At 38.2% G+C, this 27,959-nt stretch overlaps 1 protein-coding gene across 3 annotated transcripts; it reads left to right on the plus strand.

Moving 5' to 3' along the window:
* The first annotated feature begins 157 nt into the window (after positions 1–157).
* Positions 158–27,926, plus strand: ASMTL (acetylserotonin O-methyltransferase like). 3 transcript variants are annotated; one of them, XM_027447174.3, is made up of 13 exons: positions 158–353; positions 1,427–1,558; positions 3,241–3,288; positions 3,908–3,972; positions 6,183–6,244; positions 8,314–8,422; positions 13,390–13,816; positions 16,827–16,989; positions 18,105–18,289; positions 19,546–19,675; positions 20,718–20,861; positions 21,398–21,520; positions 27,236–27,926. In XM_027447174.3, the coding sequence occupies exons 1-13, from the start codon at positions 261–263 to the stop codon at positions 27,448–27,450; spliced, it is 1,896 nt and encodes a 631-aa protein (XP_027302975.3). In that variant the 5' UTR covers positions 158–260; the 3' UTR covers positions 27,451–27,926. The 3 variants fall into 3 exon arrangements, with proteins under 3 accessions (XP_027302975.3, XP_027302966.3, XP_027302982.3); XM_027447165.3 differs by lacking the exon at positions 27,236–27,926 and adding an exon at positions 22,537–22,886 and having other exon boundaries at positions 159–353; XM_027447181.3 differs by lacking the exons at positions 158–353; positions 1,427–1,558; positions 27,236–27,926 and adding an exon at positions 22,537–22,886 and having other exon boundaries at positions 3,267–3,288; positions 3,857–3,972.
* Positions 27,927–27,959: the final 33 nt, after the last annotated feature.

A 27,959-nucleotide genomic window follows, 5' to 3' on the forward strand; every position in this document is an offset into this window, starting at 1 on the left:
CCAAACCAAAACCGACAACACCTCTTTGCCGAACACTTTCCTTCGACAACTGCTGGCGGGGGGGAGAGGTTCCTAGAGGCGACCGATGCCTCTCCCTCCCCAGTGCCCCCTGCCTCCACACGGCCCCAACCCACCCCCTGCCAGCCCTCCCCGCCTGCCGCGGCTCCGCCCCGCCGTCATTATATGGCCGCCCCGCCGGGGAGGGGGGAGGAGGAGGAAGAGGAGGAGAAGGACAAGGACGTGCGGCGGTGTCTGCGGCCATGGCGCTGAACCCGGTGCTGGGGAAGCTGGTCAGCAAGAGGGTGGTGCTGGCCAGCGCCTCGCCGCGCCGCCAGGAGATCCTCACTAACGTGGTGAGTGCCGCGCCGGCCATAGCCGCACCGCCCTGCCCCTCCCGGCGGTGCCCCAGGGGCTGGGGGGTGTGTGTGTGTGTGGGGGGGGGGGACAGTTCACACGTGAATGCTTGAGAAAATAAACTTTATTTTCGTTGTTTTCGATCACGGTTTTCTTTCTTAGGGGTTCTCTGTAAGCAAGCGCCTGTGTGTCGGTGGGTTTACGTGCAGATTGGTGTACGTGTGGATTGAGATACACTGCTGGAAGGGAGGTGATGCAGCAAGGCTGGCTCTGACTCATAAATGCCTGCATGCCTACCTCTGGCATGTCACAGGGAAGTTTGGGAGGCCTTACTGTGGGCCGAAATAATTTGGAAATGGCCTACCGTCTCCCTTGCTTCATGGGGTTAGCGTTAGGTGCGTGCAGCGAGGGGAGTAAGGTCAGTGTCACTTTTTATTCTCACACACAGCGATGAAGAAGCTGGATCCCCTCTGTCAGAGCATTGCGCCCCTGGGCACACACACCGACCTCACCAGTCTGGCTGCAAGAAGCTTCTGAGTGGCACTTCAGTGTATGCCTAATAGATTGCACAGAGTCCTTCTTGTAGGAGAAATTAGAACTTAAATGTAGAGAAAATATGTTTTTTTTGCGAAATACAGAGGTGTATAGAAGCACAGAGGTTCAGACTTGCACCCAGCTATTAGAAGCATAGTGTCTCTGCTGGGTGCAGGAGGTGTACGTGTGTCATCTGCAGGCAGGAAGCAGGGAGAGTTGTTGTTATTTTGACAAAACCACAGATAACTGGCACTTGGTTTCTACTTATCACATGTATAATAACACATAACTGCAGGTGGTAAAGATCCTGTAAGCATGCGGTACTGTTGCACAAGCGCCATGGATGGATTCAATGAAAACGCCAGTGGTGGAATAGGGGAAAATAATATAAGCATACTAGTTCAGAAGTTATTTCTGGTGAGGCTTCTTATTCTGGACTACTTACAAATGATATGAAAACATAAAACCCTATAATAGAAGCAATTTATTTTTTTAACAACATGAGGCTGACTGTATTGCTTTCCTTTCTTTGTTACAGGGCCTGCGGTTTGAGGTAGTTCCATCCTGGTTTAAGGAGACACTTGAAAAGTCATCTTTTGCAGCCCCTTATGAATATGCTGTAGAAACTGCAAAGCAGAAGGCCCTGGAAGTAGCAAACAGAATGCACGTAGTAAGTTACCAGTTATTTCTGCAGTGAGATTTTTGTCTTGAAATGGTGTGTGTTACAGGGACTTAATTTGCACGTACTTCTGAGGTGGTCTGTGAGTGTTTTTTCACCCACTTAAAGGAAATGGATGTTTTCTGTCATTTGTGAGAGATGGCATCCCTGAAATGTACTTACCTACTCAAAAGAAGGTCCAATGCCTGCAGTTCAGGCTTTCTACAAGCAGACATAGCTTGCATTTTTTGTCAGAAGTGTACCTGCTTCAGCTTGGGATGCATAATTGGTATCTCCTTTCAGCAGTCAGGTTTGTGACTGCATCTTAGCCTGACAGTTGCTTATTACAGGTATTACTTGACTGAATCCAGTGCTTTGCTGTAGCTTTCATTGAAAAGTAGTTTGACTGAACAGTTGTGACAAGGTAATAGTTCAGAATTTGTGAGTATAAAGATGCTGGAGGTAAGCAGAAAAACAAGGCATTCAGCTGTAAAGCTTTCTGGAGAAAGAGATTGATGTTTGCTTTAAGAGTGAGAAGCTGTTAATTTCAGGTTCTGTAGTCAAGGCAACAATTTTGAATCTTAAGTATTGCCAAAACCTGCAATCCAACTTTTATAAGTAGCGTATTTGATTTCTGCCCTTGTCTGTAAGCAGTGTGAGCAGATAAGGCTGTTCTTTACCAGAACCTTTCAGCAGTCTAGCTGATGAGATTCTACAAACTGTACTGTAATGTCTTAATACAAGCCCTGAAAGAGAGGAGTATATTTGTTGAACCTATACTGATGTCAGAAAGGGAATGTCAGACACTTTAAACCAACAATGTTGCCAGATGTCACCATTCTTCAAAGCAAATATTGCATGATCTTCAATGTAAATCGTTATCCAGGTTTCTGCCTACTCCTTTTTCAGAGAATGGTGTTCAGAGAATACATTAAAACTGCATTTTCAGTACAAACCTACAAACTAACTTACACTGGGCTTTCATTGCAAAATATGCTGGTGATAATCCCAATTCAGTGGATTTCAAAATGCTTCATTACAAAGGATTTTTTTTAAATGATGTGCTTTAAATAGAACTAATTCCAGCTATCAACAGCATATCTGCAGAAGTGTCTCCCTACAAACATGTTAATATAATGGTGAGAGTTACAGACAAGTTTCCTGTCAACTTGTGTTAAATCATAGCTGTGTACCTCATTAACATGGAAGTGAATCAAAATTCACCTGTAAGACAAGTTAGTTTAAAGCCAAGAAAGGGCTAGAAGGAATCTTTATATACCCCTACTTAGTTCCCCAAAATGGGCTGTATATGTTTCCTTTTGAGAGCAAAGCAAAGTGTAGCTAAAGGAGAAAAAAAAAAAAAAAAAGAGAATGAAAAAATGAGAATGAAAAGAATGGAAAAAAATGTGAATGCAGTTAGACCTTTCCTGGATGTATTTGTTCATCAGTAATGTATTTTGGCAAAGTTGTAACCTGCTGATAGTCTGCTCAGGCCTCCTTTTTTCTTCACTTTCATGGTGATATAAATAATTACTGTTTTGTAAAATGTGCAAAAGAAGAAAGCGTCATGTTTTTAGGTCTGTGTAGTCCTACCTGTAAACTGGTCTACTTAAGCTTTCTCACCTCAGGTTTTTAAAGGGTTTTGTTCTTTCTTCCTGTTTCGAGAAATACATTCTTCCTTTATGCCTTTGCAGAAACACCTGAGGACACCTGATATTGTTATAGGAGCAGACACTATTGTGGTAAGAGGTCTTACATGCCTTATCATTGTTTTTATTTATGATAAGTGTAGAAAATCTTTAGGTTTAAAGTTAGAAAGTGATTTTTGCTGAAAAGTTATGCCTGAAGTATGATGTGTTTTGAGGGTTCTGTAGATGTGTTTATTATTTTTTTTCCTAAACGAAGCAATGTTTGGTATCTTGGGTGCTAGGAATATTAGCACTGTTTTTTCCAGAGACACTAGTATTGCTTAACTATTGCCTTTGATCCTCTGTAATACGGGTTCCTGTGCAATAGAAATTCTGTTCCCAGGTGACTTACTGTCAAGAAGTCCAGATCATGTGAACTGTTTAATGTTGCCCCTCATGGGGTGAGCAACTTTATGCTTATCATCTCTGCTGAGACAGTAAACGGTAAAAGTCAGGGGAAGTTGAATTACCTTTTGGAGAGCTTTTTTCGCTGGAGGGTAGTGGTGCTAGACAGTAAGTTAACTGTTCTACCAAAGTATCTGCACTTCTTGCTCTGCTCAGTAGACTTATTTTGAAGGCTTGTCTGAAGTCATGGCTTAAATCTTTTCTTTTCTGGCCTCAGTTTCAAGAAAAAGTGAGAAGACAGCTCGGTATCTCTGTCTTTCTGTTTTAGTCCGTGGATGAGCAGATCCTGGAGAAACCAGTTGATAAGCAAGATGCATATAGGATGTTGTCAAGGTTTGTACTTTCAAATAAGTTTCCAAATATGTTTATTAAGTTGTTTTTACAGCTTTATGGGTTCTTTGGTGCGTATCAAGAAGTCTGGCTAAAAATCTTTCAGACATTTTTAAATACCACGTCAGTTCTGTCTAAGAGTTAGATGTGGTTTTATCACAGCTAGTTGTTATTGTTGCTTCACCGCAGGGAGCTGATAAGAGATATAACCGTTCCATTTTCACTTGAATTAGTTTTCAGAATCACTTATCACAAGACTCTGTATGCTTCAGTTGGTACAGGAAGGGAAGATACGGAGAGATACCATCTTGGGAAAGAGGACAGAAGTGTTTTGAGTCTTGAAGTTCAATGAAAAAGAATTCTATGTATGAGAGAGTACATAGTGATGTCCAATCATTGATGACTGGACGTTTCCTTTGAAAGGAAACAAGGTAGCTCAATTTAAAACAATGTCCTTTAGTTTAAATGTTTTTCGATAAATAATTTGCTAATTACTTTCCAAGAAGAATGTGGATATTGATTTTGTTTTATATTCAGAGTTGATACTGTCAATAGAGAATTTATAAGAGAATGGTTGAGGTTGGAAGAGACCTCTGAAAGGTCATCTTACCCAACACCTCTGCTCAAGCAGGGTCACATAGTGAAACTAATTATAAGAATGCATTGAAAAGTAATCCCCATTTATGGTACATTTTATAGTGTTCATCCAACCCAGATGCTGGCTTTTTGAATTTTTAGTTTAACTGAGGAAAAAATCCCTTCCATCACTGTTTTCAATGGATGGGCTGGCAGTTTTTAGGCTTCTGTTTTTGTTTTTTTTTTTTTCTTTTTTCCTGGGGGGGATACTTTGTCATTTAAGATGAATGGTATGTTGTAGGATTTCTTTCTTCCTCCAAGAAACTGAAATAAATTAATCACCTTTCAGGAAAGACTGAGATGTGACGAATCCAGTCGTTCTTCTCTTGTATGGGGAAGAAAACACAAAATATCTTCCACTTGATTCAGGAGTTTACATGGTAACTCTAGAGTCTTCTAGGGAGAATATAAGGGGCTTGGTGTTTTTTTTTGGAGTTTAGCTCTCTAAGTCTATTTTAGATTATTATTTTTTTGCACTGATGAGATAAACTGATTCTTATTCTTTGTGGCGTGTTACTAACTTAGCAGCAGTAGCTTTTCTGCTCTTTCCAGTAAGTGACAGCAGTATATGTTAGTAGTAGGAGATTCCCAAAGGAATCTGTCTGGCAAGAGATTTCCTAACACTGTGTTTTTGCTAAAAACATGCCAAGCTTGGTTAGTTCAAAAATAGTACTTTTTTTTTTTAAAGAGTGTAGTCTACTATTGCACACAAATGTCTGATTTTTTTGAAGGTACAGCAGTTCATTCTTTTAATCATGCATATGAAATGCACTTAAAATTAAACTCCTGTTAATTGTGTTCTATATAAACTGGAAAAAATAGGAAAGATAAAAATACATATCCAAGGTGTCAGACTAAAACTTTTCGCTCATCGTTTCATTTTAAAATTAATTATGTTAAATCCTGTGATTTTTATTAAGAGTGAGATGCTCCTGGACACATCAAATTATAGCTTGGTCATGACACTATTCCTTAATTAATCTCTTCAAAAATTTAAGTTTTCCTAGCATGTATTGTACTTCTGTTGCTTTTACATAAAAAAAAAACAAAAAACAAAAAACAAAAAAAAAAAAAAACAAAAAAAAAAAAAAAAAAACAAAAAAACAAACCTTAAAGCCCTCACAACTAATCAGCCACAGTGTGGCACTCTGGAGCCGACTATGAGAGAGATCATGCTGGCTCAGGATTTCCATGTCAGCTCAGCTGAGAGTTGGTCTGGGTGAGAGTGAGCATGAGCTGTCTTCCTGTACACTCTGGTTTTGTTTCTCTAGCTTGCTGTGGGATCCCTGGGTGTCTGGATGAAATCCATACAAAAGCTTGTTTAGTCCAAGCTGTGTCACCTTTGGGAACAGCATAACTGAATGTCTTCAACTTTTTTGTTTGGCTTGTTTTGTTAGTGTCTTTTCACTTATATTGAAATAAATAAAATAAATTTGTATAGGATACAAGTCAGAGCCATCAAGTGATATATTTACATGATGGTCTGTTGTACAGGCTGTGGTAACATAATTATGTAGAATATTTTTATATGTTATGGGGTTCATTAAACTGTTTCTTAATGTTGTTTTCCGTGACAGGCTGAGTGGGAAAGAGCACAGTGTTTTCACAGGAGTGGCTATTATACACTGCAGCAGTAAAGGTACATGGGTCATTTTATTAAAACTCAGTATTTTAATGAGCAATTATTTACATAAGGACTTGTACAGGTGAAGAAACAGAGTGTAAGTTCTTCATATACAGTCTGAATTGACTTCCTGCTCAAGATGAAAATTAACATATTGATATGTAAATAAAAAACTCCTCACAGAAGCTATCCTTATTGCATTCAGTGTTCACACTGGAGGGTAGAAGACAAAATACAATAGACTATAAAAATACTATCTCTGAAAGCTTTGAGACTAACTAAAAGACCAGTGTGAACTTGTGTGAATACTCTATATGAAGTTCAAATACAGTACTACAAACTGTGGGACTGAACAGAATCTGATTCATACTGACTTTGATATACTTCCCTTTTCAGAAAATAAGGGAAACAAAAGTTTATTTTTAGGAGTTGAGTAAAATACTGGCGTAGTGCCTCAGTCTTTATTGAACTGTAAAGAGCAATACATCTATACTATTTATTGGATAATTTCTTCAGTAAACAAATGGTTTTTGAGCACCCTAATAGTAAAATTTGAGGAGTGTTTGGTTAAGGGATTTCCTCTGATAATTATGTCAAGACTTCATCAGTGAATATTTTACCAGGGTCAAGATCTTGTCCAAAACTTCATTTCTCTTTCTGTTGACAAATTCTTTGCAACTTTAATTTTTTATTAGAGTGGTTGCTCGTAGCTCTTGTAACAGAAATAAGGTCAGTGTTTCCAGTACCCTTATTAATGTTCCTACAGTAGAAGGAGTAGCTGCTGGAAAATAAATCAAATGTTGTCAAGTCGTATCTGTAAGGAATGTAGGAAGAATAGTAGTGCCTTTCATTGTTTACTCTAAGAAGAAAATAAAATTGCACACACTTGCAGTAGTGATGCTAATGACAGCTTGTCTCATCCGTAGCTTATAAATTTAAGCCATGGTATATTCAGATGAATAAAAATACCTTAAGTCGGCGTGCTCCTCAAGTGATTCAATGAAAGTTTTCTAGAGTACGCTTTTAATTTTAACTGTAATGCTGTTGCTAAGTGCCCCATAGATGTTAGATGAAATTTCCCTCTTGAACTGGTAGTTCTACGTATTAATATGGAGCGACATGTATAGGAAGAGAGATTACTAACACTTCTTAAAATTTCTTATGTGTGATTAAGTATTTTTCAATTCTTATACCATCACCAATTGGATAGTATTCTTCTTGTGGTCTGTACTGCAGATTTTCCTCATTCTTCCCAAAAAATGTCCACTGCTACTGGAATACACACTAATGATTTGCACAGCAGTAGCAGGAGTTCCGACTTTTCTTTTATAGGAAAGAATGAATTAATAATAACCATTTTTGTAAGGCTGCTTTCTTTTGAACATATTTTGGAGCAGTCTTGCTCTGCAGTTTTACCAGACTCACAGTGTACCTCACAGCCCCACAATGTTGGGGCCCACATGCAGGTGTGCAATATTTTATAGCACCTTTGACATTTGTAACAATTTGTAACCACTTCCAGATATAGAGGGCTGAAATATTTCTCTTATTTTGTGAGAGATGATATGAAAATTGTACTGATGGCTGCAGATGGCACCTCTGAATGCCTGAGTCTGCAGTAAAGATGCAGCTGCACAGTCAGGCATCTGTAACAGCTGCAATTCTATCTATGATGTGTTATGAGTTGTTTGACAACAGTTAAAAAGTTAGAAGGGTGTTTGCAGACTTCTTTATTCTTGTTGCTGGATGTATATGCTAGCAGTATATAAACAGTTCTGCAAAAGCATCAACGTGTGTGTTGTGCACAGGGAGAGCAGCCTGTTAGCTTGAAGATAGGACTACAAAGTTAGAAGATGTAAGCTTTTCAAGCTTTCAGCTTTTACTGAAAATGATGAGTATGTGGAGGGGGAGGTAAACAGAAGTTCACTGTCCCTAAAGAGCATTATTAACAATTTTATAGCTGTAATATTTTTTCTAGCAAAAATCTCAAATTAATGAGGTGAAATGAGACCACTGTTACTCTCTAAGCTACTATTTTCATGTTAGAAATTTCTGTTTCTAATGCAGCTTTTTCCTTTCTTTAGGTAATCAGCTAGAGACAGAGATCACTGATTTCTATGAAGAAACTAAAGTAAAATTTTCAGACCTTTCTGAAGAGCTGTTATGGGAGTACATTCATAGCGGGGAGCCTATGTAAGTAAGACCCTGAAGCTAGCTATCAAAATGTACTCAAGAGTAGGTCTGAGGGTATGTTGCTAGCCTCTGGCATAAAGCATTTTGCCTAGTGTTCTGTAGAGTTTTGCTGTTTCACATGATGTAGCATAGGCGATGCAGCGTGGATATTCTGACCTTGTCTAGAACTGTAATTCCTCCAGGTAAACTGAACTACCTTTATAGCACACTAATAAATTTGAAAAGTGAAGACTGAAATGTCCTGGGTTTTAGCAGGTACTCATACAATATTCAGGTACCTCTCTGTTAACTGAAGCATTCAGGAAGCTTGGATACCTGAGGTAATGGATAGTTCTCATTATAGAATAGGTAAATGGAACAACTGTTGAATAATCAAGATATTGAAGAACTTTACTGAAAGAAGCTAGAACTTGGCTTATTTAACCTATCAAAAAAAAAAAAAAAGGAAACAGAGGCATACAATTGATCTAGGTTCATACTGCATACTCATAGCAAGAAACACCAACTTAATTTTCACCCTATTCTTGTGGCCAGCTTACAATTATGGCATAAGAACACATGTCTTTTGGCTTATGGCTTTACTTTACCTTTGCAATGTAATGGCCACTTACAGACAGTGTTGATTCCACAGAAGGAATGGGAGTGAGAATAGAGTGCCTAACTGCTTTTAAGGTGAAGTTGACTGGACTGTTTAAAAGAAAAGAGGTTATTTAGAGACAACAAGGGAATGATCGTGATGTCACCGAACTTGCTTTTCCCTTTCATTAGCTGCAGCTTAGTGAAGGCAAATCAGGTCATGGTTAGCACTGTGGACTGTGTATCTTGTGATCTTAGGTGGACTTTTGGCTCTGAAGCTTCAACTCTGACTATGTAAGAATATCAATGGGAGTGTTTTTATGCACTCATTTGTGGCATAAATATAGTCATGTCCTGCTAAGGAAGGAGGAACCAGTGTAGACTTTGGATTTAAGTGCGTGTGTGTAAACGAGGCGTGCTCCTTGAACATGTAAGGTGCCCAGCTTATTAAAGAGGCTGGAATTAATTTGGATTATACAGAGAAAAATTGTTTTGGCAAGAACATGGTTCATAACAAATTCCTAGTTAGATTTTTGGAAGGCTATCCTTAGTATGCAGTTGATTTAAAGGGCAAATGACTGAATTTTTAGAAAGAACATAAGGACAAAGTATTCTGAACGTTCTCATTATTTCCTCTAGAAGCCGAGCTTTAGCAGTGCTGTGATGCATCAGAATGGCTCATGAACAGCACTGGGTAATTCAGTTTATTCTGCTAACAGTGTGTGATGGCATAAGCTTGAAGGGCCAGTGGTTAAATATCTTTCATTTCTCTCTGGAGCAGGTTACATGGTTAAGTTCCTGTAGGGTTGATGTTTTTTCTTTTTTTTTTTTTCACTATAATGAGGACTTAATTTCATAAAGTAATATAAGGCTGATTGCATGAAAAATTAAAAATTTGGCTAACTTATGCTGTTGAGATTAGATTGAGTTGCCCTTTTAATATCAAGAACAGATGTGATGTGGTACTTTAAATTCAGTCACTGGTGACATGGGCTAATTCTAAATGTATATCTGACCTAAACTACGAACAAGGGAGGAGGGAAAAGCACTATCTCAATCAAGGTAGATTGTGAGGCTATAAAAATACCCTTCATCATGTTGTCTGCAGAAAGATAACTTTTCAGTTTGTTTCGTTCCTGATCCTCTTTCCAACCAAGAATTTATTTATTTCTTTGATTACTGGAAGGGCTTTTCTTACTCTTTGTTCTGTTGAAAGAGGGCTGGACTATAGCGATCCTAAATATTTTGTGCTTGTGTAACGAGTAGGCTTAGTTTCTGTCAGCCTTTCTGAGACAGCTGTTCATTTTGCAATCTTTCCCTTGTGGAAAAAGTTGTGAATATCCTGGGCAGTTTTTGATAGCTCTGCTGCAATGGTGAAATAAAAGCAAAGGACTCCTGCACTTGGGTAAGAGATGTTCAGAGTCTGGAGCTCTACAGTTTCAGAATTAACTATAAAGTAATAATAAAAAAAAAAAAAAAAAAAAAAAATGTATGTCCAAGTTTCTTTCCTTGTGTGATTTCTCCAAGAGTTATTTCCCCTAAAGCTATAGAATATAGAAGCAAATGTATCTTTCAGGCTTTGCAAATAATTATGGTCTCCCGGTGCAAATTAACAAGCACATAGCTAGATCTTTTCAGCTCCTATGAGCTGAAAAAAAAAATCTTACAGGTGTGGTGTTACAGAAGTAAGGGAATCTGTATTCTTATGCTAGAATTAACTTCAAATCTTGTTTTTCATCAATAACATAGCTACATTTGACTCCTTTCTCTATGAAAGAGCTGTTCAGTGTTCACCAGAGTCCATTACCAAATCTTTTTCCTGCACCTGCCCACCCCTGCTCCTTTGCCAAGTTCCTTGCCAATGGAAGCGCATCTTTGACTTGTTTGTTGTGAATGTGCCAACTTTGCCTCTCTCAGGAGACAGGAGAATGAATCCTGACTTTCTTTACCACTGGTGTTAGTAGTTCTTGTGTTTGCTCTACAAAGCTACTACATATTTAAAGGAACTTATATGATTTGTGGATATGTGAAGGTGGCAAATACTAGATATCCAACCAACTGTCTCACAGGTAATAAAAATGCAAGAAATTAGTGTACTGCTTCTGACCTATTTTAAATGTTTCTTTCACTGAGGATGAACTTGTTCTTTTGTGTCTATTATTGTTCAGTCACTAGCTCAGACTGTCCCATGTGGCTGAAATTTGCCTGTACTTCTAATAATGTGAATATACAGGCCAAGACACATGGAACTGTCATACATGCATTCTTGCCTTTGGAAATCAACCCATAACCCAACCAAACATCTCTCTTCATCTGTAGCACCAGTCGTACTTGTCAGTGCAGCAGTGGTTTATTTGATCCCTTGCTCTGTTTGGACAACTCAGCTGTAGTATCTGTGGACATATTATTTTGTGGCATAAGTAAAGTTGAAATTTTACAGGTAACAAAGGAAATGTGTTTTAATGTTGCACTTTTGTTACCTCTGATTCACTTTTCATAACTTTTCTCCTCCACTGTTTTGTGTGTTGCGTGGTATTTTTTTATTGCTTGTTTTTTTTTTAATTGCTGGTTGTTACGCACATTCCTTTTGAAGTCATGGTTTTCCCTAGAAAGGTCAGTTGCTGAAAAATGTTTTGGCTACAGCCAAGATCTTACAGCTTGTCAAGAGGGCTTTAAAGTGAGTTATTTTTTAATACAAATTAACTGATGCTATACACATTATTTTAAATGAAGCCTCTTTTACTAGCATAGCACTAATTTTATCATGTCACAGAAGCCAGTCAGATTAGCCAGAGCTAGTTATAAGAGCTGTGTATATACTGATGTATTTTTTCAGAATTTTTGGCATGGAAGACACTACATAAGAGATCAATGGAGGTGTTACTAACTGCATAGCCTTACATCTTTGGATTAGGAGCTGTAGTAGAGAATCACCTGGATGCAATGCAAGAATGTTAAGATCTTAAAAATAAATGAGGTGACAAATGGTGTTAATATCCTTTCTAGAAGCATGATACCATTGCTTTTGATTCTTGTTTGTTTTTTTTTTGTTTTTTTTTGCCTACTTATCAGCATACACCCGAATGACCTCGTCCTACTGGAATACTGCTTCATTTTAAAAATAAAAGCAATATATTTAGCGATGAGAGTATTCCTAGCTTAGATGGTGTAAGTCTTCAGTATGTTATAAAACAAATAATACTTTGAACAAGAGAAAAGCTATACACAGGTGCTTAAAATGCAAGATTAAAGGAAAATCCTATTTCCTTGTTTATAGTAATTCAAAATCCCATTTGCTGGGATACTGACTCCTTTGCTTCTATTTAGGAGACTACCTGAAAGGCTCTCCAGAAATAAGTTCTAAGTTTAGAGAACTTGTTCTCATGAAATCTAGGATGAAAAGTAAATTATCTTGTGTAGTAGCCTTCTTTCAAAAGCAGTTTGTAATTGCCTACTATCCAGAGTTAATAGATCTGAGACTGACTGACCTTTGGTTTCAAAGGTTGCTTACTTAGGCTTTCAGACTCTGGTGTTATCATGTAGTAAATGCACTTCTACCTTGTTCCTTAGATGTGAACAGTAAAAATGTTGGGTCTATTACAGCTTATCTGGTTGTATATATTTCCATTCTGCACAGTGGAATTTGCATAATTACACCTGAAGACATTAGATTCCCAAGGTTACTTTCTGTGGAATGCATACCTGTGCCAAATTACTAGTATTATCATGACGTTTAAGAGCACCTTGCGTATAACTCTGCATTTCAGAACTGCACAAAAATTAGAGCCGAGTGGAACAGCAGTGGATTTTATATCTGATTAGGACTTTCTTGAGGAAGAGCAATCTATCTGAGAGCCACAAGACAAATACTACAGTTGTTTGGTTTCCAGGATGTCCTCTTCAGTGTGAGCTCCTTTTTGGAGCCAACACATACCTAAAGGCCCTTCAGCCTCTTGGGGAGTAGGGTTACGGTTGGTATGCAGCTGGGTGACTGGGTGGCAGTGTTGGTCTCAGTAACACTTGCTGTTACCTTCCTTCGTAGCCAGGACATGGAGAACGCTGGGTGAGCGATGGCAGCACAGTTTGACTGCAGTCAGAGGACATAACTCCAGCTTCTGTGGCTATGGCACTTGGACTGTCTGAAGCTTGAGGACCTTAGGCCACCTACCTTTATGGGGAAAAAAAAATAAATAAATCACAACGTAAATATAAGGACTGATAACTTTCAGTGTTGAGCTTAGCTGGTAGCTTTAATCCACCTCTAACTTGAGAACACTAGTCTATATTCCAGACTCTGCAGTATTAGTGATTGTGTTCAGTGCTACCTTTGCTGTTAACCTTGCTCTTAATCTTAACTTCATAGGTCTCAGTTGTTGTTTTCTCTCCCCCAGGGACAAGGCTGGTGGATATGGAATCCAGGCCCTTGGTGGGATGTTAGTTGAATATGTCCATGGAGACTTCTTGAACGTGGTGGGATTTCCTCTGAATCACTTCTGCAAAAAGCTAGCAGAATTGTACTATCCACCCCCCAAACACACTGTACAGCATATAAAGCATGACTCTATCCCTTCTGTGGACACTTTTGAGAATTTGAGTGATGGAGAAAGTGAGTCATCAAATTTCACAGAGCATAAAGGTGCTAAAAAGTTGGACAGCAGTAGTATGTGTTCCTCAAGACCTGTTTACAACTGTGAGAACAGCTCTAGTGTCAGAACTGACTCTATGGTACCTTTGGGAAATCAGAACGGAGCATCAGAAAGTGCAGCAAAACTTCCATCTAAAATTGTAGACCTGATGGATGGTTTTAAAGCCTCAAAGGTAAGGAAAAAATAAAACTACTTTGCTAAAGGATACAGTTGTTTTTTTGGACTTTAATGTATAGCAGGTAATGTGAAATACCTGAGTTGGGATAAGAATATTAGTTTAAAAGGACCTGTGAAGTACTAGAGGATCTAAGCTGAAAATTCTGGTACAACGTAAATATTGCTTTCTGGTATTGACAATTATCTATTCCATGAAACTTCAACTACCCATGTGATAAAAATATTTCTCTTGATTTGAAATGAAAAAAATCTGCGTGTTTTTTTTTTACTTTTGTTCGTGTACAATTGGCCTTGGGTATGAACAGTGAAACTGCTTCCAGAGTGTCTGACAACAGTATCCCCTTGCCTCCTATATGTGTCTTTTATCATGCTAATTAAATGCAACTTATGAAAATCATAACTCATCTTTCATTAGCTACAACAGTGATTGAGGCTCTGGTGCATGTTGTAATTACCTCCCAATTACAAAAATAATAGTTACTTCAGAAATGTATTTATGCAGATTGTACTCCAATACTGAAGTGGAATGATATAGGGAAACTTCAAAATGCTTTAAGTAAGAATTTACCACTGAATATTTTGATGTTTTCATTATTTTTTTGTACTGATCATAAGACCAGAATCAAGTAGTAAGTTACCTTTAGATATACTACAAAGAAGACATTTTATGGGGTTAACTTACCAAATTCATTTAAAACACATACAATGCTTGTTATGGCTTTTCCCTTTTTAACTTTTAATGGCTAGTATTAGAGTTCTTTGAAAGATAGCATTTTTTTATTCCTATTAAGGAAGTAATTTTTTTATACCCTGTTTCATGTTGCAGGTAAAATCTCCATGTGGTATCTGATAAAGACATAGGCTACAAATTGAAGGTCAGGTGCTCTGTGTAGCAGCCAAGTGTGAAGGGAAATGAGTAGCTGGACATTAAGTGCTACCAAGTCTTCTACTCAGAGCTCCAGTATAGTGAAGGAGAAATGAGCAGCAGTCATGCTAAATAGATCACCGATTCCAATCAAACTGTTCATGTTTCAAGAAGAGGTGGAAAAAAACTGCTTAAGTGGCAGTGAAATGACAAACCTGAACCTAAAGATACATTAAAAAATAAACTCTTTAGGGGGCTGGCCCATGGAAGGAAACACCCAGAACAGTTGACAGTGGTTCTGTTGAAAGAGCAGGAAGCCATGCTCAGATCTTAAGGAAAACTACAGTGCAGTCATTACAGATCTGTGGGCGTGCTGCTTGCAGTCATGCGAAGGGAGCATGTTTTGATGTACTTGAATGTGTGAGATGATGCTTAGTATTTTTTTTCAAGTTAAGTGCAAAATAAGAATTGTAACCACTTTGCTGTTGCGTATTATGTACGCTAGTCACTGTGATCTGATGCAGTTCTGTGCAGTAAAACCTGATGGCAATGGTAAACAGAAGCAGGAGCTCTCCTTTCCCACTAATCCAGTGTAAAATCATAGTACACAGTGCCAAATTTCATCTTGAGCTAGTGGGACTTTATTTTCTTGTGGCTTGGATCTTTGTAAAATGAACTACCAGTTGTGGTGGACTATTTCTGTAACTTCACAAATCTTACCTTCTCTCTTTCCCCTTGTAGAATAGTGATAAGAGCACAAAAGCATTCAGCTTCATAAAAGCTCAAGATCTATTTCATTTTGATCCTTGAGTGTTGTTTTAAGGCTTTTGTAAATCAGACTGAAATCTCCTACAGGGGAGAAGATGTTGCCACTTATTTTACTCTGAACACCTGCTGCTGCAGAGCAGGAGGGGATCAGGTTTAAAGCATGTTCTCAAACTTAACACATTCTGAATTTGCATAGTTTGATCTTTACTCAGACCTTTTAAGGATGTTTTTTTTGAACTGAGCATTTCAGAATGGTAGAAGAATGATTCGTATCAGCTAGGTTTTTGACTCCGCATTCTCATTCCTCTTGTAATTTCCAGGTCATATTAGTCCAAAGATTAAACAGATCTTGGAAGGCAAATGCCTGTAGCATAGATGCAATTGACTCAGTATAGTGAAATTCTGGATTCCAGTAAATCCCAATTCTACATCTTAATTAGAACAACAGAGAAAAACATGAAGAGGGAGATGATAAAAGTATATAATTACACAGTAGCACACCTTGTCAAAGTTAATCTGTTTCTCCACTTGTTTTTATTAAATAGAACGTTAATCCATTTTTCTTGACTGCCTTGAACTTTTTAGTTTGTAGTTGCCGGCAGTTGCGAAGAAATAGTCTCAGTGATTGTTGCCTGTGCTTCCATTCTTGTGCTCTGTATATGCTCCTTGGTTTTAGGTGCAGAATCGCACATAAATTTCAAATGGAGATGTGTACACAGTCACATATCATTAACATTTCTCTCTGGTCTGGTTAGCATATCCGTAAAAGTTTGGTTAAACTTTTCAGCCTAAACAGCTTAATTGCCCATGGGTTTTTCCTCTACTATCATGCATTAATTGTTCTGTCTTCCCCAATTCCATATATACATCTTAAGGTGAGCATGTGGTATGGTTGTGCTTTGGAGTTTTATTCCTTTTTCTACTTAATTTTTATTAATCAAAGAACAATCTTGTAACTGAAGCAGCTACTGTGTCTTAATGAAACTTTCCAGTTCCTTATTGGCATCAGTTCAGATAGTTAAGCACGTCTGATTTATGGAACATGTTCCATACCAATGGTTATGATAAATATCTGAATAAAGAGGTAGTTTGTATAAAAACTCAGTAAGCTGCATTCCAGAATAGTTCCTTTCTCTCAGACATGTATCTGTCCTAAATACTGTTACTTGGCTAAGGCACTGAAACTCCTCTGAGAGGGAAGGAAACGTGTCATAACAGTTTTTAGGAATTTTGTTACCCTATGTCCTATTTAAATAATGGTAATAATGTAGAATAGTACTTCTAGAACATCTGTGGCAAAACATGTAGTTGCTTTGTTTCTTGATAGCAGTCTTTTTAAATGCAGCATGACAACATTTTTTCCTACATATAGGCGCTGTTTGTAGCCTCTAAGCTGAAGGTGTTTGATTATTTGAAAAATAAAGGTCCTCTGAAGGCTGTGGATGTTGCAAACGAGGTTGGAACCTCAGTGTGTGGAACAGAAAGACTCCTTGATGCCTGTGTGGCTCTTGAATTGCTGGAGAAGACATCACAAGGTGACTTTTCCCATTCACCCACCTTTCTCTTTAAATAAAAAAGGGTGAATAAAGAGACTGGGCAGAAGGGAAGGAAGATTAAAATGGTCAAACAATGCTGCTTACCTTTAGTCAGGAGAGAACGGTACGTTCTCTTACCTCTATTCCTGTCTACTCACTCTCAACTGCATATAGCACTGGAAGAGATTTTTCAAAGGTTACAAGAACTGACCTGATGGTGTAGATACCTTGAACATGAGGTGGGGGGGATTGTTGTTTTTCTGTTCATCATTAGCAGCTAGAATTGCTTTATCTGGGAGCAGGCATTATTTAATGAAATCACCAGATGTCCTCTGAGGACTATATTCAGAGAGCAGAAACAATTATCTCTGAATTCTAATAAATTTAATGGGCAGTCCCAGGGAGCAGTGTAAGAGCTCAAATATATCACCCAAAATAAGGACCATGTAAACTCACTTCCCTACTGCAGTTATGCAGAGTCACAAACTTGAGCAGAGAATCAGGAATTTTATGAGAGCTCTGAAATGTGTCCTTCATGGACAGCTTCTTAATTTTTAGTGCCCCTGACCAGTACACTGCTTGAAGTGTATGTATGTGATATTCAGTAATAGGATTAACTTTTTCAGCCTGCACTCTGTATTTATAAGTTTCCATATAAATCATCTACATGGTAAGGTCAAGGGCTGAGAAAAGGGAATAAAAGCTTTCAGTGCTGTTAGAGGACAAGACCAAACACTGAGAAGAAAGCCCTTAAGGGCAGAACAAAAATGCAGTCAGGAATGACGAACTTCTGGTGGTCTTCCCCTGAATATCAGGTATATAATTGAAATACTAATAAATACATAATTATATATATATGTATGTATATACACTATATGTACGTGCTTACCTACATTCTTTTTAACAAGGAAGTCCCTAGTTCATTCTTTAAGAATGAGGATACCTTTAGAACTGCTCCATAGAGATCTTTGTACAAAAAACAAAACCCCTGTGATGCCAAGATGAGGATTTCCTGCACCTCTTAACAGTTGTACAGGGTAAAATGGCTTCAGATACTAGCAGACTGTTGTAAAGTGCTGAAACAAAACTGGTTACAATTGTTTTCCTCCATTAAGGCTACAGTAATACAGATTCAGCAAATACTTACCTGACATCAGATGGTGAATACTCACTTCATGGCTACATTATCCACTCTAACGATCATCTCTGGCCTCTCTTTACAAACCTGGAGTCTGCTGTTAGAGAGGGAAGCAGACAGAACCATCGAGCCTTTGGAAGGAAAGCAGAGGATTTATTTAAGGTAATGTAAACTCTCACTGTGTCAAAACTAGCTGTGAAGAACCCAGAAGAACTGATCTGGAGGGAAATGGAGATTGAGTTGTTTAAGGAAGTTGGTGAATCTCAGAAATGCTAGAAATATGGTGGAACTCACTAATGAGACTTATGTTCCCTGCAGCTTTAACAGTGCAGGCTTTAGGTGCTAAAGTGCTGGAGCAATCAAAGAATGTACTAGGAAATCTTGAGTGCTGAGAAAAATTCTGACTGAAGTTTTGCCCATCTAGCTAATATATTCAGAGCAATCCTGGAGCCTGTCTTACTGACTGCTATGTGGCCTTTCAATAATAGCGGGTAGTACCTTACACGTGCACTCCTTCCATACTGAGTGCTGATTGCTTGTTACTGATGGTCATCCAGTGCAATCTGTGCTGGCTGCATATTCAAAGCTGTTTTCAAACTATTTGTGTTAATGTACTAGAGGAGAGATCCAGTCTATTTTATTTAGGTTTGTAATTTTGTAAATACTTTTGGTATATATTGCCACTAAAAATGGTAATCCTTCTCTTTGTCTGTTTCCATATCTAACATTCTAGCATTTCTGGTACTGAGTACTTTCTTAAGTAATTTAAAAATAAATAAATAAATGTAACTAGCTTTAACCTTTTTGTCTAAAGTTATGGCTTGCTCATCTAATCGTTTTCCCATTATGGGAGAATAAAAGAATTAAATGAATATCAGGAAGATATCTTCCTGATATCATGAAGAACAAACATTTTTAGACTGCTGCAGGAAAAAAAAAATCATTTTTTTTTTTGCAAAAGTTTCAATGTCTGGAGACATTTTGCTGTGGAGAAAAGCTGTTAGTGAATGTATATCAAAGACATACTGTTGCTTTAAAAACAGTTCAGGTTATCTCTTCTTGCTATGCTACCTCAGCTTCAGTGGACAAAAGTGTTGAATTTAAGAACACGAGACATCACTGAGACTGTGTCCAAACTAGCTAAGTGTGTGTCCTCTGAGACATCCTACAAAAGATGTCTGTGTGACAGTTCTGGAGAGGATGCAGAAATCTGCTTGTTGCTACAGTGAAGCAGCTTTTCACTACTAAAGGACGTGGATGGGCAACTAGTCAATGGTGCTTTCACATGAGATTTCTGAAATTAAATATCAGCTAATCATGAATAAGGACACCTGCTGCCTTGGTTGAACATAATCTCAGCATTCCTAAGTAATGAAAATAAATGCCAATGACTGTGTTTTTGTTTTTTTCCCTCTTAGGACTATTATCACAGCCAGGAGGTGAAGCAGCGTTTTATGGCTGCCATGCACAGCATTGCCCACCTGACAGCACGAGATGTGGCTACAGCATTTGATCTTTCACAGTTTAAGTCTACTTGTGATTTAGGAGGTATGGTCTGTAATTGAGCTTGCATGCAAATTACAGGGAAGAGCTTGATTTCAGTTCCATATTTTGTTACTTAAAACACATACGTTTCTCCACTTGAATGCAGTAAAATGGTCTAATACTGTTATTTTTCTGGTGCTGTAAAGTCAGAATTAAAGTGCAATGAACTGAAAGCAAAGCTCTGTAAAAGATACTTGAGTAACATGAAACAAGTGAACATTTGTCATGATTAGTTACATGCTGACACATAGCTTGACAAAGAAAATAAGGAGGTTTGTGGCTTAGCTGATTTTGATTTTGAAAACTCCCTTTCAGTGTTTGTGTGTCAGGCTTGAAACACAGTACTGCTAGTACAAAAATTTGGATTCTTTTAGAATGAATTGAGTTGTTCTGCAGTTCTAATGTTTTTATTTTTTTCTCCAATTAATATCTAAGATGACCACTGAAGTGTTGAATACTGATAATAGACCTGAAGAAACAATCCTTGTTAGTGTCTTTTACACTGGTCTTGGAGTGGCAAAAAGGGGATGTTACTATATAGGGAAAAGATCCAAAGTAAGAAAAAAAGCTTAGTGCCTGGGGAGATGGACATCATGTCAGAGGAATTAACAGAATACTGGTACAACCCTTGCCACTTGTGCAGGGACTTCAAGATGTTACCACCCCTATCCTTTCGTATGCTGGAGAGCATTTGTCAAACTTCAGATATGAGTGCTTTGTATCTGGTAAATAGTTCTAGTGTACTTCATCCACAAATTACAAGTCCATTAGTCGTGGTGTTTAAAAAAATAAAAAGGCACAAACACATAGTGGTATCAAAGGTCATATTGTCAAGCCTGTGACAGAGTAAGAAATAATACATTACCCAAGCTTTAAGGCATTGTTCACTGGGAGGTGTTATTGACAGTGTTAATTTTAGAGCTTACTAGCTACCTCTAATTCTGAGTTAATGTATTTCTTAATGTTACATAGAGCCTTATCCTTAAAAATGTATGCAAATTTTGGGAGAAAAGATTTGATTTTGACTTTTTAAAACTTTCAACAGGTTGTACTGGAGCTTTGGCTCATGAATTAATACAAATATACCCAAATATGAAGGTTACAGTGTTTGACCTTCCAGAAGTCATTGCAAACATCTCTTACTTTCAGCCTTCAGAACAATGTGCAGCTCCAGTGACATTTGTATCAGGTAAATGTAATGTGATGTTTCCTTGTTTCTGTTATCCTGAAACATAGAGCAGGCTCTTTTCCTGTGGAGAATGGTATGCTGCCCTGCTCCAATCCCAAACCTGTTTTAGTACAAGGCAGGGCGGGCTCACACATGCTAAATAGGGCCATTGTACTTCTGACTGGAGTCAGCAAACTGACTGTGGCCAGAGAGTGGGGCTAAATAAGGAAGTATGAATTTAAATTTGTTACTTCTGGGAGTAGAGTCTTGCTGTATGTCCTTATATCAGGCTTTTCATTTCTAGGCAGGATCAACATGGTGGTTACAAAAGACTTCAGTTTTTTTCCCTCCTTGCTTTCAGCTTTCTCTCCATCTTAACATGTTACAGAATTCTAACCTGTGATCTGCTTTACTCTTAAACTATCCTTAACTACAAATCAGCGTATTGCTACCCATGTTTGTTCATCTTTCTTACCTTACCCACACTGAAACTCCTAGTTCCATCTTGATGTTTCCATTTCCTTCTGCAGGAATGCACTAACTCTCCTTTTCAACAGGTGACTTCTTCAAAGATAATCTTCCAGAAGCAGATCTTTATATCCTTTCACGCATTCTTCATGACTGGCCAGATGAAAGGATTCATGTACTGCTAAGTAAAATATCAGCTGTTTGCAAACCAGGTAAGTTTTTAATCTCATGCATTTACAGGTCCATATTAATACAGTCATAACAAGTTCATATTAAAAAATGCATATTTTTGTCTAATCATAGCAGCCTATCCTTGAATTAATACTTTGCATTAAGTTTGCATATTTGCCTTCTTTAATAAAAAAAAAAGTAAACAAAGCTTCTAATAAAACTACATAAAAGAAGCCCTTACTGTAGTTGCAGATTTTGCATGCGACTGCTTCATATTATCTCTCTGCCATACCCAACCTTTCTTGCAAAGAACTGTATCACCAACTACTGAAGTACTTGTCTCTATCCAAACTACAAGCAGGCTGACTAAAGTGGCTTCAAGTTAATTGAGGAGGGGCAGTTTATTCTGTTAGTCAGTAGTGCTAACAGTAGTGGAGTTCAGTAATACTTGAGGTACAGATTTCTTGAGAACTATATAGGTTGAGAAATACAAAGCACAAGTATCTTGTGCTTTCTCCTACATCAACAATACAAAAGATCAAAAGGGAAGACAAAGAAGCAAGAGAAAAACCTGAGTGCTGTATTCAACTAATTCCTTAATCTAAGGGGATTAACTGTAGCTATGAAGTTTGTTTCACAAAAGAGCATTCCAAATAAGATCTAGGTTGGTAAGCATAATTCTGTTTATAAACTTTAAAAAAACTGTGGATGACTGTCTTATTTTCTTATACAAAGACTGGGGGATGACAGATGCTTAAAGGAGTTGCTTGGTTCAAATGGTAATGAGACTGAGTAAAAAAAAAAAAAAAAAAAAAACACAGTCAGGAAGTGGTCTGAACTTCAGTGAAGTGGAGGCAGTTCTCAAACCTCCCCCTTCCTCCTAACTAATGTTTTTGTCCAGGAAGAGATTAGTGAGAATAAATTCATGATTGACACTGAGGTCTGTGAAAACACTGGTCTGAGGGGGACTTATCTATAACGGTCTCTGAACAAAACACTAAAAATGTGAAGCAAGAAATAATTTACTGAAGCACTTCTGGTTGTTTTGGAAATGCAGGAAGTGCCTTGCTAGTGGCAGAAATTGTGCTTGACAAGCAGAAGACGCACCCTGCTAGAGCTGTGCTACAGTCCCTCAGTATGACTGAAGGCAAGCAGAGAAGTGGCTCGGAATATAAACAGCTACTGGAGAAATATGGATTCACAGATGTACAAATTAAGATCACAGGAACCTTACTAGATGCTGTTCTATGCTTCAAGAAGAATCTGTCACCTTAGTGTGAACAGAAGTAACATGGGATGATGAGTTCTTATAACACTTATGCTGGTTGACGATGTCAGTTTAAGATTGTTTTGACCCTGTATGTGAAACATAGTTGTTACAGGCTTTGAATAAAAAGTTGGACTATTGCTTGTGCAGGAATGAGTTCTATGCTTTAAAAAGTATTTGGAGCAGATTGAAAGCTGTGTATGAAAAAACTTTTGTACACTTTGGCTAGTCCACAGACTATGTTCAACGTGGAGTTGATGTAGCTGTATAGCAGCAAGTTAAAAATGACAAGCTTTCATGAGCCTCATTAATATCTGCTTTCTTGGGCCTTAAAGCTACAGAATTCTCCCTCTGCAGTATATTCAGTGGTCACTACTCATTTTTATCAGAAATGTAAAAATAATAACGATACTCTATCAAAATCAGGATGGTAGTCCTCTTTTTCACTTTTGTGGGGCTTTACTGAAAAGCAACTCAAGGATAACATTTTTAGGCTCTTTTTTTTTTTTTGCCTTGGGCAAAAGGGAAAATAGAACAAAGCTCCAACATGTTCCTACAAGAGCAGTGGTGTCACGAGCTTCAGCAGCCTCTAACCTCCAGACATAATATATACCCCACAGGCTGCAATTGAGAGCTGTTCCTATTGGTTCCTATCAGTTTTGTTTCTTCTGAATACAGATCTGTGACTACATACGACTTCTGTCTCATTTGGCATGAATCTTAGGTGTTACAGTTTTCGTAAGAGAATATGTATGAATAGAAATTTTAGCAGCTTCTTCATGTTCCAGTTTTTAACTGGAGAATTATATTCTCTATCCCCTCTCCTCAAGTAACTCATCACTTAGGTCACCACTCTTAACCTTTGTTTTTTCCTGATACTTCATTGGCATTCTCCTAGATTTAAAATCCAGTTTGTGGTGGAAGCTTTCCTGGAGATTAAAGTTGCTTTCCAGAACGAGCTTTCTTGTCTATCAGTTGTGAGTTTCTTGCCGTATGTCCTGCCACGTGTTTCTACAACAGTAATCCTGATGAGCCGGGGTGATAGAGGCAGTGCCTATGTTGAATCACCGACCTCTGCAAATAAAAGTTTATGAGCAAGGTCAAGAGTTACATCTACCTGGTCTTGTTGATTAATCAGAAGTTACTTTGCTCTTTGAGCACTGAGTAAAGTGAAAGTGCTACAGTGATTCAGTTAATCACGAGGAATATGTAATACAGAGCATTTCAGCTGTACAAAATCAGGGAAATACTCCCAGAGAGGGGTGTAAGTCTTAGCAGAAGCTTTTTCTGCATGGAATTCGGCTGATCTGATCTGCATAGACATTTAGAGATAAGATGTTGAAGTACTGAATAAATTTAAAACGGTTTTCAAAACAGTTTTCTTTTCTGTATTCTAATGAAGTTTGCCATTATGCTTAACGGGTTGGTATCCTAAGACTCATTCCAGCAATTAGGTGTTTCTTACTTCATAGTTATTCATAAAGTTCATAATGCTGTTCTTTAAACTGCGAGAAGCTGTTTTGAGTCAGAACACTGCAATCCTAAAGTTGGCACACCTCTGTCACAGACTTAAACCTGTGCCTGTAAGTCCTGTGTACTTGCTGACTATAAAACTTAAATAGCACATGCTTGGTTACCACACAGCCTCAGTGTACTCTGTGATTAAAGTGCAGCACTTTATATGCAGTGAGCTTTATTCCCTTGGGCATGGTGTCTGTGGTAAAGTACGACCGCAGCTCTGCTGGGCTCTTCATGAGACTTCCTTTTTGTAAAGTATTCTGAGGTATGAATGAAAGCTATTTATAATAAAATGTCATAAATAAATATTACTTATAAGTGTTAAATTAGCAAATATCAAATTAATACAGTGCTGTGTTGCTAGTGGGTTCAGGATCACTTCCCTAGCTACTTTTGCCTTAAAAAGGAGGCTAATACAAACTGTAGACAAATCTGCTTTGCTGAACAGTCTGAATGTAGTCTATATTCCTGGATGTCTCCAAACAAAATAGATTATTCTATTTTAGAAACTGGTCTTGCAGTGAGAAGAAAAGATGCAAGCTGCTTTTTTACCTTCCCAAGTGGCTTGCATCATCCACACCCCTCAACTTTTACCGTAGTCAGGAGACTGGGCAGAGCAAAGGAATACTCCTGAAAGAATTGAAGAGGAGGTAGCTGTGAGACCTTAATAAATGTGAGCAAGTCCAGTGGAAGTTACAAAGATGGCTTGGGGCTGCATTATGTGGCTTGTGAGGAGAGCCTTGAAGGAAATGTACCTCAATCTAGAATAGGTGGTTTGGGGGGAAATCTGGCCTTTCACTGCCAAAGAGACAGATACCAAAAAGGCAGAGCCAGGCTCTTCATTATGGTGTGCAGTGTGGAATGAGAGAGCATGGGCATAACTGGGGAGAGACTGACTGGATATCAAGGGGAGGGGAAGGGAGAATCACTGTATAGGTAATTAAGTGTAGGAGCAGGTTGTCCAGAGAGTCTGTGGATCTCTGTCCTTGGAGGTTTCAAGATCTGAGGACAATGCCCTGAACAAGCTGATCCGACTGTAGAGCTGCCCTGCTTTGAGCAGGGCTGGAGACTTGCAGTCCTTTTTGTCCTAAGATGTTCTGTAATCATTCAGTCACCTGAGAAATCATAAATTCATCTTCTCTCATTAATGTTCAAACTCTGTCCTTCTGGAGAAGGCTGATATTGTTTGCTGACTGGTGAAAGGGGTGGAGTTAATGGCATTGCACTGAAAAGATTTCCTGAGCAGTGGGTGCAAGAAAACTTGGGTCCGTTAACTAATCAAGTCATAAGGAATGAAGGAGCTAAGTTTTAAAATCCAAATAAATTGCTGCTAATAAAGGCTGTAGGTTTTTTGTTGCTTCCTTGGGAAATGGCATTCAGTGATGTCTTCTTGAAGATGCTGTCTTGCCCACATTCTTCTTTAACAAATAGTTTGGAGGAAATCTGATGCACTGGATTTTATTTTTTTTTGAGGTGGAGAATCACAGGTTGAAAAAATGGTAGATGAATGAGATAGATAATGCCTATTCTGTTTGTGCCCCCCTCTGGGGGTATACAAAATTTGGACACTCTTCCAAAGTTGTACCACAGTGATAACTTAAAAATGACAGTCCTGCATCACTCTACCTAGTATTTGCTGTGTAATCTGAGACTGTAGTACTCACCTCTGTTAAAGGCAAAGGAGAATCACACAAGAAGGGTGAGAGAGAACAGAAACTACAGATTCTTGACAAATAGGGTTCATTTTTGTAGCCTGAGATACCTAAACATTAGGCATTCAAGTCATCTAGTCACCTCAAGCTCCTATTGCTAGAGAACAGGTATTTTCAGTAGATGCATCATTTTGCCTATTTATGAAAGGAAATTTCCTGGGTTTTGTATGGAAATTGATTGTACATTTAACGGTGGATAGTCTGTAAGAAAGCTAACTGAAATGCATTTAATTTTTTGATATCTGAATTAAGACAAAAATCCCATGGGGGAGAGAATGTAGGTTCAGATCTCCTCAGATATGCTTGGCTAATTATTTTTCTTTGTGAAGCACTTGATCACCGCAGCATAAGTGGCTTGAACTTGCCTTAAGGTAACTAATAATGTGGTGATGATGTAGTGATCTCAATAAGCTTTCAGAAGGACTTCAATGACACCTGATAGTAACACAGACCTCATCCAGCAATTTTATTGTCAAATCCCAATCTTTTCTCTACCAAGCTGCAGTGTTATGCTTCATTTTTTTTATCGATTGCTAAATGTCAGAAGTGTACTGATTGGAATGGCAGAGGGGATTGTCTTCACGATCAGAACACAGTTATTAATATTGTGCAGCACGTAATACTAAAATCACTGTACAATGCTGGCATTTTGGTCTGAGTTGGTGGCCTCCTATCTTTACTGTGCCAAGAGAAACTTCTGTGTAAGATGCTGGTCCAAAAGACAGTAAGTAAAACAAGCATTGGTTTGCCAGTAATCCTCTCACTTGTGTCTTCCCTTTCATGGGTCTGAAGATGGACAAGAGGCTGTGTGAGCACAGAGTAACTCAAGTTCTGCTCTCCACCCTTGGTCGCTCCCACCAGGAGAACCTCAGTTTGTACAGAAATAACATGCAATGTTGGCTGCTGCTGTAATACCTGCCATCCACCACAATTTCAATATGAACATGGATCGGCCATATAGTCCAAATAAATATAACTACTATACTTACCTTACTGCTTTCCATAGCAGTCACACCAAGTCTACAGTAGCCCCCTCTTGCCCTGCAAACATCTGTGACGTGTGTTGGATTTTTCTGTGTTTTTTATAAGAGTAGTGGATTCTACATTTAATAGTGGGTTGGCCATTTAAAATACAGCAAATGAGTAAATGAAAAATGGACTCACCTGTGTCCTGTGTTTTGCACAGTTATATGTGGTAGCAGAAATTCTCTTGCTGGATAATGGATTAGCACTGTTGCATGCATTTGTTTTTAAATTAGGCTGTGGGATTTTGCTGGCTGAAATGGTACTGGATGATGAGAAGAAGAACAGGAGCACAGCTTTGCTTCAGTCTTTGAACATGCTTGTGCAGACAGAGGGAAAGGAGAGAAGTGGCCCTGAATACCGAGGTTTACTGGAACAACATGGATTCGCGAATGTGAAAATCAAATTGACAGGAAATTTGTTAGATGTCATTCTCTGCATTAAGACATAGGAAAAAAAATCTACTAGTAAAATCTGGATCATGGTTGATGTCTTGTAACTATGTAAGTATATTCTGTTTCCCAATATAAAAAAAAAAAAAGATGTAACTGGAGTTAGTCTTAAAATTTTAAAAAGTGATTGCATTTATTTTAAATTTGAGTAAAGTTCAAAATAAAGAATGTGCTGGCAACACTTGATGGCACTGATACCTACTGTAGTTGCACAACACTTGTAGTACGGTCAGAACCAGGCTCCAAACCAATGGTATCAGCAGCCTTACAGTAGTATTGACGTTGCTGAGAAGTCAGTTTCTCTGTACTGGGTGCATTTCAAACAGTCCAACTTTTAGACCAGCGCACATTGATTGCTTTGTCCCCGCTTCAGGAGGTTAATGCAGGTATAACTTCAACACCATCCACTTTAATACCATTTTTGTTCTTATAGTCTCCACTGTAAATAAAGAACTATTATCCCATTTACTACTTACATGTAGCTTTGCATTCATTTGCATATTATTTT

This window comes from Anas platyrhynchos, chromosome 1, assembly GCF_047663525.1.
Source record: "Anas platyrhynchos isolate ZD024472 breed Pekin duck chromosome 1, IASCAAS_PekinDuck_T2T, whole genome shotgun sequence".
Classification (NCBI taxonomy): Eukaryota; Metazoa; Chordata; class Aves; order Anseriformes; family Anatidae; genus Anas; species Anas platyrhynchos.

Excerpts from the sequence above, each read along its gene's own strand:
- ASMTL (XM_027447165.3), top strand. The coding sequence starts at position 261 with ATGGCGCTGAACCCGGTGCTGGGGAAGCTGGTCAGCAAGAGGGTGGTG. Across the intron at positions 3,973-6,182 it reads GCATATAGGATGTTGTCAAG|GCTGAGTGGGAAAGAGCACA; the intron begins GTTTGTACTTTC and ends TTTCCGTGACAG. Across the intron at positions 21,521-22,536 it reads ATCAGCTGTTTGCAAACCAG|GAAGTGCCTTGCTAGTGGCA; the intron begins GTAAGTTTTTAA and ends TTGGAAATGCAG.